Source organism: Erpetoichthys calabaricus, chromosome 3 (assembly GCF_900747795.2).
Source record: "Erpetoichthys calabaricus chromosome 3, fErpCal1.3, whole genome shotgun sequence".
NCBI classification, from domain to species: Eukaryota; Metazoa; Chordata; class Cladistia; order Polypteriformes; family Polypteridae; genus Erpetoichthys; species Erpetoichthys calabaricus.
Genome location: NC_041396.2, coordinates 279,190,604 through 279,204,320, shown reverse-complemented (window position 1 = coordinate 279,204,320; position 13,717 = coordinate 279,190,604). Strand labels below are relative to the sequence as shown.

Sequence of the window (13,717 nt, the reverse complement as noted above, 5' to 3'; positions counted from 1 at the left end):
GATATTTGGACTTTAGGCTTCACACATTATAAACTTCATGTCTACATTTTGTCAATTATTACTAAAACATGAAAAACGTTTGTTTTAACGATGTGTTTACATAGATCGTTGTAGACACGGAACACACATGAAATGCATGTGTTCCAAATAACGATATAGTATTTATAAAAGGTGTCATTTTGCTTGACTTCTCACTCTATTCAACTCCAAGCAAGTGACACGCAGGTAAACAGATTTGAGCTGAGAAAACTGTGTGGCGGTGGGGGATGTGATAGTAGGCTGCTTGCTACTTATCAACACATTTACAGGACAAAAGACGCTGATGTAGAAGTGTGAAGCGGTTTAAGGTGGGACGGATCTACGAGTTTTTTCGTAGGCTCTGGTAATTCTAGTGTTAAAAGTCTCAAGCTCTAGACAGCATTTTTAGAAGTATTTGTTTTTGTGGGTTGAAAATGCTGGAGTAGTGTGACAAACAGACAAAAATGGAGACAAACATCTGCGTTTTTAAACAAAAACATACTAGTGAATACTATTGGGCTTTTAGCCAATACAGTTCAGTATTTAACAATTTAAAAGGTGATACATTATTGTATATGAAAGTTTAACAAGGCATTACAGAGTTTTTGTATGTGTGCGCCCTTTTTATTTTTCCCATGTACACTTAATGTTTTTATATGATTTTTTTAATAGTATGGATTTATATGAAATAATTGGTATGAAATAAAAATTAGCCCAAATGTTCTATACTTTTGCTTTAGCAGTTCAAAGCTTGAATTTTGTATGGCAGAGAGGGAGATTTCCTGTACCATTCAGATATGTGTTGTTTGTGCTTTAGTCAGATTTTAGTGGTTATCCTAATAAACATCATTTTGTATTGTTCATTGGGTTTTTGATGCCAAAGTCAGCCTTTGCCGGTTTGTTTTCACAAGTTAAGCATGCCCTGCTAATTACGTCTTAGAGGTTATGTAGTTACATTAGGACATGCTGCATGTTGTGTAATTTGAGAAATTTACCTTGTGTTTCAAAACATTAATGAATGTTTGGCTAATGTAGAAATTTTGAAACCTCAACTAAATACATGTTATCTTGGAATGATGTGTAGTTGGATGTGTGTGACACTGGCACTCAAGTGTAAGGTTGAAGCCTGTCTTGGGCCCATTTGTAGAAAGGATAGACAGACTCCCAGCAACCCTAAAGTGACTATGCTAGTCAGAAAATGGATGGTGGGACACACAATGTTTAGCCATGTTCTTAGCAAACTAAGGATAAATGCAAAATGTCTGTTCTTTTATTGCAGCTTTGTTTGGCGAAGAAACTTCAACTGTTCAACTAAAACAACTGAAAGTTGATTGTTTAGTACATGGTGCTCCCAAAGCATGCACGAATCGTGTATTTCTATTTTCTAAATCTACAGTATAATGGCATAACAGTAGCAATAATTAAAAACATTGTTTTTTAAATTTTTTGTTGCACTGAAAGCAGAGCGGGATTCTCACACTTTCTTATGTGAAATTTTTAAGTTTTAGGCACATGCAATTCCGCAATCAAAATGAACTCTGGAAGCATTTCTTGGTGTAACCAACTGAGAGAGCTGTGGGGCTGTGTCTCTCTCTGTGCTACTTCCTGCATTTCATTTGTGTTTCCTCACATATTACCTAGTAATTATTTGCGTATAACCAGCGGTATACCAACCACAGCTTGAGACCTACTGAATTAAAGTAATTCATCTGCTTGAGAGACCAGTATAATCCAACCAGTGGTCCAATAATTTCATCCAAGCCATTTCATTTGTTTTCAATATATAAATTTCTAAAGCAGAAGCAAAATGTCTTCTCTATTGAACAAAGAATCGTGGATGCCAATTAATTCTGAAAGTTTCAACTTATTTCATAACAAAAATGCGATTCTTTCTTAAATAGTTTAAAGGTACAAATACTTTTGGTGACTTCTGTATTTTGACATATGACTCCACCCACATTTAGTTACTGCCAAAGTGGCTGTGATTCAGAAATGAAAAATGTGATAATTTGCAGTTGACTTTCAGCACAAGGTGGTGCCATTGTAAAGTAATGGGTATACGACATTGTTAATGTTGTTTATTTTTGTGTGGTTGACTGAGGGCAAATTCCATCTAATTTCACTGATCACAGAAGGGGAAAAACTTGGAAGTTTTATAGTTTGTGATAACAGAATGACTGTTCATCATAATTAACGCTTCCTTACTCACCCAAGACAGACAAAGGCTTTACACGGACAGGTGAAATGACCTGACAACTGTCACACACAAAATCCTGAAATAATGCTGTAATGCAGCCACAGTTTGATGAAAGAGAACAACTATATGACAAACTATTGGTGACTAGCATCAGCACTCTCTTTTCTGGTTTGTCTTCATTATGCCCATTTTTACCCAGATTTTATGCTGCAATGTATACTGTGTGTGGAGAATCCTTATCAGGAGACTGCTGAAGAGACAAAACCTGAAAACATTGGATTGTCAAGGTAAAGAAAAATACATGACTAAACAGTAGCTATATATAAGTGGAGGATTTTGTGTTGTCATCTGTGTATGTAGCATACCAGCAAATGAGTATCTTTATCCCACAAAGGAGCTGGGCCACATCGCTCAAGAGATTACTCCTTTGGGTAGTATTGGCTAGCCTCAGATCATGTCCACCATGAAAAATTAGACAGAAAAATGTACACAGGCACACATGTGTAAACTGCCAAGAATACTCACAATGAGGAAGCAAGCCCCCAAGAGCACAGCCTTAATTTTGACATCCAGGTCCATGGGAAACTGAATTCCGAAGTTGTCAGTATCAGTGAGCATCTCTTTGACGAGCCCACTCCACTGTTTACTGATCCGGCCAATGGCAGCATTTTCATCAGGGGTCTTTACCTAAGTGGGAATGGAAACAAGTTACAAAACCATTCAGCAATGGCACAACTCACTGGCAGTCAAACCAGAACTCTAACAAAGATTACTGTACCCTCACTGGAAACACAACAAATTTCAGGCAACACACAAGCAACTCTTATTTTTAAAATGCTACCTGGAAGCAGACATACATATAAGCAGTGTCAACGTAAGTGTGTTAATGAAAGTACACTGCCAATAAAATGCATTCACCACCTTATATAACAACAACTGGAAAAACTCCATCATTGAATCACAGTGGATTTAATTTGGCTTTTTTGAAAATGATCAACAGAAGACACAAAATTATTATTCATTAAAGGGTATCTATACCCTTTAATAAGATACCCCTAAATCATTACTGCTGCAGCCAGTTGGCTTGAAAAGTCACATAATTAGATCAATGGAAGTCACTTGTCTGGGGTTTCAGTCGATTGTAGTGTAAATGCACTTGAATGTGGAATGGTCACTTTGTGCAGAGTTAGTATGGTGGTCTAACCTTCACAATTAAAGACAAAAGTACTCTTCAAATAACTCTGGATAGAATTAAAAAAAGTCTAATTCAGGGAATATCCTTTGGAGTCTAGTTAAATCAATCATTAGAAAATGGAAAGAGTATGACACAGCTGTAAACCTTTCTAGATCCACAAAAACTGAGTGATTACACAAGACGACAAGTGGGGGAGGCCACCAAGAGACCTCTGAGAACTCCAAAAGAGTCACAGGCTACAGAGGCTGGGCAGACAACAACTATGCCCGAGTGCTTTACCAGTTGCAGTTTTACAGGGAAGTAACAAAGAGAAAGACACTGTTTAGGGGAAGAGAAAAAAGAGCATGACATCTTGGCAGGAGGCACATGGGAGACTCTAAAGTCATCTGGAAGGTTTATGGTCTGATGAGATCAAGATTAATTTTTTAGCAATCAGTGTAAAAGCCATGTTACACTGAACATAATCACAACATTCCAACTGTGAAGCATGGAGGTGGTAGCATCATGCTGTGGGAATGCTTCTCTGATCTGGTCAGTTAAGTAGCAGAGGGGGTTGTTAATCAGTTTCAGTTGCTTTGGTGTTAATGAAATGAACAACAGGTGCAATAGAACGGCAACAATGAGACGACCCCCAAAACAGGAATGGTTTAACAGGTGGAGGCCACTGACATTTTTTCCTCCTCATCTTTTCTGACTGTTTTTTCACTAGTTTTGCTTTTGGCTACGGTCAGTGTCACTACTGGTCACATGAAGCGATACCTGGACCCTACAGAAGTTACATAGGCCGTCCAACTTCTCTACGATGGCACATCAATACATGCCACTACCAGAAGTTTTGCTGTGTCTCCCAGCATAGTTTCAAGGACAAATAAGAGATTCCAGGAGACAGGCAGTTACTCTAGGAGAGTTGGACAAGGCCGTAGAAGGTCCTTAACCCATCAGCAGGACCGCTATCTGCTCCTTTGGGCAAGGAGGAACAGGATGAGCACTGCCAGAGCCCTACAGAATGGCCTCCAGCAGCCCACTGGTGTGAATGTCTCTGACCAAACAATCAGAAACAGACTTCATGAGGGTGCCCTGAGAGCCCCGACGTCCTTTAGTGGGCCCTGTGCTCACTGCCCGGCACCATGGAGCGCAATCGGCATTTGCCATAGACTACCAGAATTGGCAGGTCCACTACTGGTGCCCTGTGCTTTTCATAGATGAGAGCAGGTGCCCCCAAGCACATGTCACAGATGTGAAAGGGTCTGGAGAAGCCGTGGATAACGCTATGCTGCCTGTAACATTGTTCAGCATGACTGGTTTAGTGATGGGTGAGTGATGGTCCGGGGAGGCATATACATGGAGGGACATACAGACCTCTACAGGCTAGAAAACAGCACCTTGACTGCCATTAGGTACCACGATGAAATCTTTGGACCCATTGTCAGACCCTATGCTGGTGCAGTGGGTCCTGGGTTCCTCCTGGTGCACGACAATGCCCAGCCTCATGTGGCGAGAGTATGCAGGCAGTTCCTGCAGGATGAAGGAATTGATACCACTGACTGCCCCCACACTCGCCTGTCCTAAATCCAATAGAAAACCTCTGGGACATTATGGTTCTGTACATCTGACGTCAACAGGATGAGCCTCAGACTGTCCAGGAGCTCAGTGAAGCCCTGGTCCAGATCTGATAGGAGATCCCCCAGGACACATTCAGTTGTCTCATTAGGTGCATGCCCAACAACTCTCCCCCCCCCCCCCCCCCGCCCCCCCCCCCCCCACCCCCTATGTTGTCAGGCATGCATACAAGCACGTGGGTGCCATACAAACTACTGAGTATGATTTGCAGTTGCTCAATGAAATTTCGGCAAAATTGACTAGCCTACCACATCATTTTTTCACTTTGATTTTCAGGGTGTCTTTGAATTTAGCCCTCTGTAGGTCATTATTTTTCATTTCCATCAAACGATGTGGCATCCTTTCATTCCTAACACATTACCTAGTCTATATCAGTATAGATATCAGCATGACTCTTTTTTTCTCCCCCACTGAGATCTGATTAGTTTTCAAAGTGTCCCTTTAATTTTTTGAGAAGTTTATATACGAGGGGGGACCCAAAAATAACCGGAATTTTGTTGTTGTTAGGTTGGGACTTGTAGTACGTGGTTGGGCCGCTAGGGCGATCTAGTTCCACTCCTCACAAGTCAGTCTGCCAAGTGCCATCAGTCTGGAAGGTTGTGCTTGTGTTCAGTGAATTTTTTTTGTAAAAGTAGGTTGCGCAACAGTGTGAGAAGGAAACGCCCTGATTTGTGGGAGTCGGGCGATTGGTTCTTTCATCATGACAACGCTCCATCTCACACTGCTCTCAGCATTCGCCAATTTTTGGCAAGAAACGGTATGACAACCCTGAACCACCCACCCTACTCACCGGATTTAGCTCCGTGTGATTTCTTTTTGTTCCCTCGGATGAAAAAAAGACTTGAAAGGAAGGCGTTTTGCTGATGTCGAAGAGGTAAAACAAGAAACGACCAGAGCATTAATGGGCATTACTTCAGACGAATTTAAAAAATGTTTCGAACAATGGAACAAACGGTTAGATAAGTGTATTTCCGCCAATGGAGAGTACTTTGAAAGAGACTAATTGTAGTTTGTACAGAAAATTAAATTAAACACGTTTTAAAAATATTTCTGGTTATTTTTGGGTCCCCCCTCGTGTGTGTGTGTATGTATATATATATATATATATATATATATATATATATATATATAAAGTCATTAAAATTCAATGCATCATCAACATTATCTTTTTATCAGTCTAGCACTGCCGGCTGTGTATAAAAGTACTTCTCAGGACAGAGAGCCAAAAAAATCTGCTATGATAAGGAGCTAATATCGATGCCAGACACATGTGAGGGGCACCATGCTCCACTACATTATTAGTATTTTTTTAACTTGTGCATCTTCAAATCATAAAGCTCTTATGACACTGTTGTGAGGGTCCTGCTTGCAACACTTAGCTGGAGTCCTGCAGTGAAAATGTATTGTGCTGCCAAACAGGCACAAGCAGAGCAGTTTTAGATAAGTTGGAAGTCCACACAATCAGCACTTTTTGACCTTTGGAGATGCAGCAATATTTTAGTATAGGTGGCTCAAATATTTTTAAGTACACCACATTGTTTTAGGCACAGTGTGTCAGACTAACAGGCATGCAAGATGGAGACTAATTGTGGGGCAAATCGTGTTGGGTGACAAGACTCTTAAAGGTGGTGTTTTAAAGTGTTCTAATAAAAGGAAAAGTAGAATAATTAATTATTTTCCATTTGCTTTAATGAGAAGATCATAGTATTAAATAGTAAGGGATCTTGGGAATCAAATGTGAAATGACACTTTCGGCACTGGAAAAGTGTTGGATCTACAAGTGTACTCAGAACAGGTTTTTTTTTTTGCAGAGCAGTGTGACAGGGCAAAGAAAACACTATATTGGGAAGGAGTCTGGCTGTAAATTTTACTAATGAAGTTAACAATCTAACCATTTAAAATTATAAAAAGGCTGACAATGGAAATGAAGCACAAAAATACATCAGTAAAATACTGCAGCTCTGCATAGCACATTTGGAGTAACATGACACCAACATTAGTAAAGGTAAAGCAAACAGCAAGACCTTTTCAAAATAAACTCTATATTCGAATAGTGAAGTTTGATCCGATAGCTGTACTGTCTACAAGAAACCTGCACTTTCTGAGAAAAATTTGTTTTCCAGCAAAACCACAACCCCAAGCATAAATTCAAAACTACACAGGATGGCTTAAAAAACACATTAATGTCCTAGAGTGACTGAGTCCAGGGCCCCTATTTATAAAGCATCTCAGTAGTAAACAGTCCTAAATGGCTCAAATGACAACAAATTTGGTCCTACTATTTTTAGGAGTAGAAATAAAAGGATTTTATCAGTTTTCCTAATTTAAGAAACTATTCCTAATTTCACTGGGATTTAAGAGAGCTTATGAGCTGTTCTAACTTGCTAAATGCTGCCAAAAGATAGCATGAGATTGGTATGAACATTGTGGGAAAAGTGTTATATTTTAGAAATACTGGACAACAACAAACACTTCAAAAAGATATCAATTTGACAGAGATGAAATAATAATTCAAACTATGCGATCACTCCATCTACATGGACAGATCATGTGCTGTCAGTCAAAATAAGTGTTGGTAACTTTATGTGTAAATATGCAGCTTTGCAATAGAGATGATTTGGGTATGTCACAACTAAGCATTTCTCAAATTTTGCACCAAACTTTGAACACCCTTACAATGTGTGAGGTAAATTTAAAGCAAGTTGCATTTATGCAAATGGGCATATACATAAAGATCACTGCCCCAAGTGTGGACTCGGCATACATATAAGAATCCCAAGTGATATGCTGCCTACTACAGTACAGTTTCTGTCTGTGACCATCTGTATATTAACACTAGAATTACCAGAGCCTACGAAAAAACTCGTATATCCGGCCCACCTTAAATCGCTTCTTAAATCCGTTCACACCTCTCCGCCAGCATCCTTTGTCCTCTAAATGTGCTGATAAAAGACAAGCTGCCAGCAGCCGGCTATTCCATCCCCCCACCGACTTAGAACGTGAACGAAGTTTTCCCAGCTCACGCCTTGATTGATTATGTGGGAGTGAAGTGGAGCTTTACAGTGGAAATAAGACATCATTATTCTAAAGTAATCTGTGTAAACACATTGTTAAAACAGAAACTTTTTCATATTTTAGTAATAAATGTTACAAAATGTAGTAGGCATAAACTATAGAATATATAAAGCCCGAGTTCCAAAGATCAAATAAACATTTTCACAAAAGCTTCAAGAATGATTCAACAGCTTCTGTGGCGTAGCGCGCTAAGATTTGCCTCTTAGCGCAGAGCAGCTTTTCCTTGCCTCACAGACCTGAGTTCGATTCCCCGCTGGGGATGAAGTGTTGCTTTTTTTTTTCTTTTCTTTTAAACCTCAAACGGACATAAAATTTATACACTGGTATGCACTGTCAGTTACTGAGATCGTTATATTTTCATGTGGGATGCTCATTTATTTAACATTTATTACTAAAATATGAAAAAGTTTCTGTTTTAACAATGTGTTTACACAGATTACTTTAGAATAATGATGTCTTATTTCCACTGTAAAACTCCACTTCACTCCCACATAATCAATCAAGGCGTGAGCTGGGAAAACTTCGTTCACGTTCTAAGTCGGTGGGGGGATGGAATAGCCGGCTGCTGGCAGCTTGTCTTTTATCAGCACATTTAGAGGACAAAGGATGCTGGCGGAGAGGTGTGAACGGATTTAAGAAGCGATTTAAGGTGGGCCGGATATACAAGTTTTTTCGTAGGCTCTGGTAATTCTAGTGTTAATAATGTCATATTACCCTAAAGATTAGCAGGGCTGGAAAGGTGATTGACAGCGAAATGTCACACAGGTATGCTGAGCTTTGCATTCCATGAACCCAGAAACATTCGCATTACACTTTACAAACTGGGATATTTCAAGAATACAGTCAGATAATCTTGGGGCATTGGATAAACAGAGCCTCACAGGAGATAAGAGGGGGAACTAGGCAGACATAACATAGAACTCTCAAAAAAGAATTGGGAACATAGTAAATGTCACCGCAACTTCAGAAACAAGAATAGCTGTGGTTAGATTCAGTACCTGTTACTTTACAAGGGATTCCCCATGGCCTCCACAGTGGAAGGCAATTCTTCTCAAAGTATGGTTGGTGGATCATTTATTGTTAAATAAACATGCCCATTATCATGCTTTACTCTCATTTGCTGTGTGCGCCTCAGTCTTTCCATCTTGGTGCTCATTACAGTATTATTCTCGATATTGTTGCGAAATAGTAATAATTATGTGTAGCCTATCCTACCATATTGTTGTTTCTTCTTCTCCTACTAATTTTAATATTACTATTATTATTATTATGTTTGTGGTGAAGCCTTGGTGTTAGTACCAGAAAACTACAAAACGTTACCATCAGTGTCAATTTGCGGCTGGGGTGTCATTACAGTGTGATGTTATTCATTCCCAAATGAGGCCTCGTACTCTCACTAAAAGTGACAGTAGGACACATTGAGAAGTATTTGCAAATTCCTATCCTAATCAGACTTATTTTAGTGCAATTTCTGGGACAAATTATGAGACACTTGATAAACACGGGCACAGATCTCAGTCCAAATGAGAATCTGTGGCTGGGCTTGAAAAAGGCTCTTGATTCAAAATCCCCATGCAGCCTGACAGAGCTTGAGCAATTTTGTAATTAAGAATGAAAGAAAATGGCAGAATCCAGATGTGCAAAGCTGACAGAGAGAGAGAGCGAGAGAGACACACACACATGCACAATGACTCAAGGCTGTCATGGCTGACAAAGGGGCATCTACTAAATCGTGACTTCAAGGTGGTGTATACCATAATTACAGTGCATCCGGAAAGTATTCACAGCGCATCACTTTTTCCACATTTTGTTATATTACAGCCTTATTCCAAAATGGATTAAATTCATTTTTTTCCCTCAGAATTCTACACACAACACCCCATAATGACAACGTGAAAAAGGTTTACTTGAGATTTTTGCAAATTTATTAAAAATAAAAAAAATTGAGAAAGCACATGTACATAAGTATTCACAGCCTTTGCCATGAAGCTCAAAATTGAGCTCAGGTGCATCCTGTTTCCCCTGATCATAATTGAGATGTTTCTGCAGCTTAATTGGAGTCCAACTGTGGTAAATTCAGTTGATTGGACATGATTGGAAAGGCACACACCTGTCTATATAAGGTCCCACAGTTGACAGTTCATGTCAGAGCACAAACCAAGCACGAAGTCAAAGGAATTGTCTGTAGACCTCCAAGGCAGGATTGTCTCGAGGCACAAGGTTACAGAAAAATTTCTGCTGCTTTGACGGTCCCAATGAGCACAGTGGCCTCCATCATCCATAAGTGGAAGAAGTTTGAAACCACCAGGACTCTTCCTAGAGCTGGACGGCCATCTAAACTGAGCGATCGGGGGAGAAGGGCCTTAGTCAGGGAGGTGACCAAGAACCCGATGGTCACTCTGTCAGAGCTCCAGAGGTCCTCTGTGGAGAGAGGAGAACCTTCCAAAAGGACAACCCTCTCTGCAGCAATCCACCAATCAGGCCTGTATGGTAGAGTGGCCAGACGGAAGCCACTCCTTAGTAAAAGGCACATGGCAACCCGCCTGGAGTTTGCCAAAAGGCACCTGAAGGACTCTCAGACCATGAGAAAGAAAATTCTCTGGTCTGATGAGACAAAGATTGAACTCTTTGGTGTGAATGCCAGGCGTCATGTCTGGAGGAAACCAGGCACCGCTCATCACCAGGCCAATACCATCCCTACAGTGAAGCATGGTGATGGCAGCATCATGCTGTGGGGATGTTTTTCAGCGGCAGGGACTGGGAGACTAGTCAGGATAAAGGGAAAGATGACTGCAGCAATGTACAGAGACATCCTGGATGAAAACCTGCTCCAGAGCGCTCTTGACCTCAGACTGGGGCGACGGTTCATCTTTCAGCAGGACAACGACCCTAAGCACACAGCCAAGGTATCACAGGAGTGGCTTCAGGACAACTCTGTGAATGTCCTTGAGTGGCCCAGCCAGAGCCCAGACTTGAATCCGATTGAACATCTCTGGAGAGATCTTAAAATGGCTGTGCACCGACGCTTCCCATTCAACCTGATGGAGCTTGAGAGGTGCTGCAAAGAGGAATGGGCGAAACTGGCCAAGGATAGGTGTGCCAAGCTTGTGGCATCATATTCAAAAAGACTTGAGGCTGTAATTGCTGCCAAAGGTGCATCGACAAAGTATGTGATTTCGCAGTTTATTTTTAATAAATTTGCACAAACCTCAAGTAAACTTTTTTCACGTTGTCATTATGGGGTGTTGTGTGTAGAATTCTGAGGGAAAAAATGAATTTAATCCATTTTGGAATAAGGCTGTAACATAACAAAATGTGGAAAAAGTGATGTGCTGTGAAAACTTTCTGGATGCACTGTACACTATTCTGTGTTTTACATTTGTAATTGTTTAGGCCACTTGCATATATCTCTTTCACTTTGACAGTCTTTCAGTTGATCAATGTTATAAAAAACAAATTTAAATCTAATGTTGTATAACAGTAACGTGAAAACTTCCAACACAGTGAATACTTTTTACAGTGCATCCGGACAGTATTCACAGCGCATCACTTTTTCCACATTTTGTTATGTTACAGCCTTATTCCAAAATGGATTAAATTAATTTTTTTCCTCAGAATTCTACACACAACACCCCATAATGACAACGTGAAAAAAGTTTACTTGAGGTTTTTGCAAATTAAAAAAAAAAAATAGAAATCACATGTACATAAGTATTCACAGCCTTTGCTCAATACTTTGTCGATGCACCTTTGGCAGCAATTACAGCCTCAAGTCTTTTTGAATATGATGCCACAAGCTTGGCACACCTATCCTTGGCTAGTTTCGCCCATTCCTCTTTGCAGCACCTCTCAAGCTCCATCAGGTTGAATGGGAAGCGTTGGTGCACAGCCATTTTAAGATCTCTCCAGAGATGTTCAATCGGATTCAAGTCTGGGCTCTGGCTGAGCCACTCAAGGACATTCACAGAGTTGTCCTGAAGCCACTCCTTTCATATCTTGGCTGTGTGCTTAGGGTCGTTGTTCTGCTGAAAGATGAACCGTCGCCCCAGTCTGAGGTCAAGAGCGCTCTGGAGCAGGTTTTCATCCAGGATGTCTCTGTACATTGCTGCAGTCATCTTTTCCTTTATCCTGACTAGTCTCCCAGTCCCTGCCGCTGAAAAACATCCCCACACCATGATGCTGCCACCACCATGCTTCACTGTAGGGATGGTATTGGCTTGGTGATGAGCAGTGCCTGGTTTCCTCCAAATGTGACGCCTGGCATTCACACCAAAGAGTTCAATGTTTGTCTCATCAGACCAGAGAATTTTCTTTCTCATGGTCTGAGAGTCCTTCAGGTGCCTTTTGGCAAACTCCAGGCGGACTGCCATGTGCCTTTTACTAAGGAGTGGCTTCCGTCTGGCCACTCTACCATATAGGCCTGATTGGTGGATTGCTGCAGAGATGGTTGTCCTTCTGGAAGGTTCTCCTCTCTCCACAGAGGACCTCTGGAGCTCGGAAAGAGTGACCATCAGGTTCTTGGTCACCTCCCTGAGTAAGGCCCTTCTCCCCTGATCGCTCAGTTTAGATGGCCGGCCAGCTCTAGGAAGAGTCCTGGTGGTTTCAAACTTCTTCCACTTACGGATGATGGGGGCCACTGTGCTCATTGGGACCTTCAAAGCAGCACAAATTTTTCTGTAACCTTCCCCAGATTTGTGCCTTGAGACAATGCTGTCTCGGAGGTCTACAGAAAATTCCTTTGACTTCATGCTTGGTTTGTGCTCTGACATGAACTGTCAACTGTGGGACCTTATATAGACAGGTGTGTGCCTTTCCAAATCATGTCCAACCAACTGAAATTACCACAGGTGGACTCCAATTAAGCTGCAGAAACATCTCAAGGATGATCAGGGGAAACAGGATGCACCTGAGCTCAATTTTGAGCTTCATGGCAAAGGCTGTGAATACTTATGTACGTGTGCTTTCTCAATTTTTTTATTTTTAATAAATTTGCAAAAACCTCAAATAAACTTTTTTCACGTTGTCATTATGGGGTGTTGTGTGTAGAATTCTGAGGAAAAAAATGAATTTAATCCATTTTGGAATAAGGCTGTAACATAACAAAATGTGGAAAAAGTGATGTGCTGTGAATACTTTCCGGATGCACTGTATATGCACTGATCATTGTAGTAACTGATGTTCCTCTATAACATGATATAAAAACAACTTAAGTTCAAATTTACATGTTGTCAGCACTTGAAAATCATTTTTTAATTTAATCACCACCCACATTACTTCTTTTCTCGGGGTCCCTTCTCTAGACACTCATTTCATATATACAAGGACTTTCTAAATCCCATTCACCTGCATAATGTCCTTTTCTCACTCTTCATGCTGTAAACATTCTTTCCTTACCTCAAAATTAACATCCCCACAGCAGTTGCAGGCCATGCATGGTCCAACGACTTTCATCACAGTCTCCTTAGAAGCATTCTGGATGGAGAACTTTGGGAGGAAGGGATGCCAGTTCTGGATCACAAACCCAATTGTAGTTCCAGGTGGTGATTGGACTTCCAGCTGCCCAAGGAATAGCAAGAGTTACAAGGGGACTCGCTCCTCATGTGTTGTCTCAC

At 40.8% G+C, this 13,717-nt stretch overlaps 2 protein-coding genes and 1 long non-coding RNA gene across 15 annotated transcripts in view; 1 reads left to right on the top strand and 2 right to left on the bottom strand.

Annotated features, from left to right (window-relative positions):
* The window catches only part of plscr3b (phospholipid scramblase 3b), a 482,910-nt gene that overhangs the window by 7,504 nt on the left and 461,689 nt on the right, over positions 1–13,717 (bottom strand). For all 5 annotated transcript variants that reach the window (XM_051924893.1, XM_051924894.1, XM_051924895.1 and 2 more), the window contains 2 exons: positions 13,500–13,661; positions 2,741–2,902 (listed from right to left, as the gene is read on the bottom strand). In XM_051924893.1, coding sequence (XP_051780853.1) covers positions 2,741–2,902; positions 13,500–13,661 — 324 coding nt within the window. The remainder of the gene's footprint in view (positions 1–2,740; positions 2,903–13,499; positions 13,662–13,717) is intronic.
* LOC114649013 (zona pellucida sperm-binding protein 3-like) overlaps positions 1–13,717 on the top strand; it is a 238,557-nt gene that overhangs the window by 33,077 nt on the left and 191,763 nt on the right. The window lies entirely within an intron of this gene.
* Positions 1–13,717, bottom strand: part of LOC127527164 (uncharacterized) — a 252,499-nt gene that overhangs the window by 48,064 nt on the left and 190,718 nt on the right. The gene's annotated exons all lie outside the window — the stretch shown is intronic.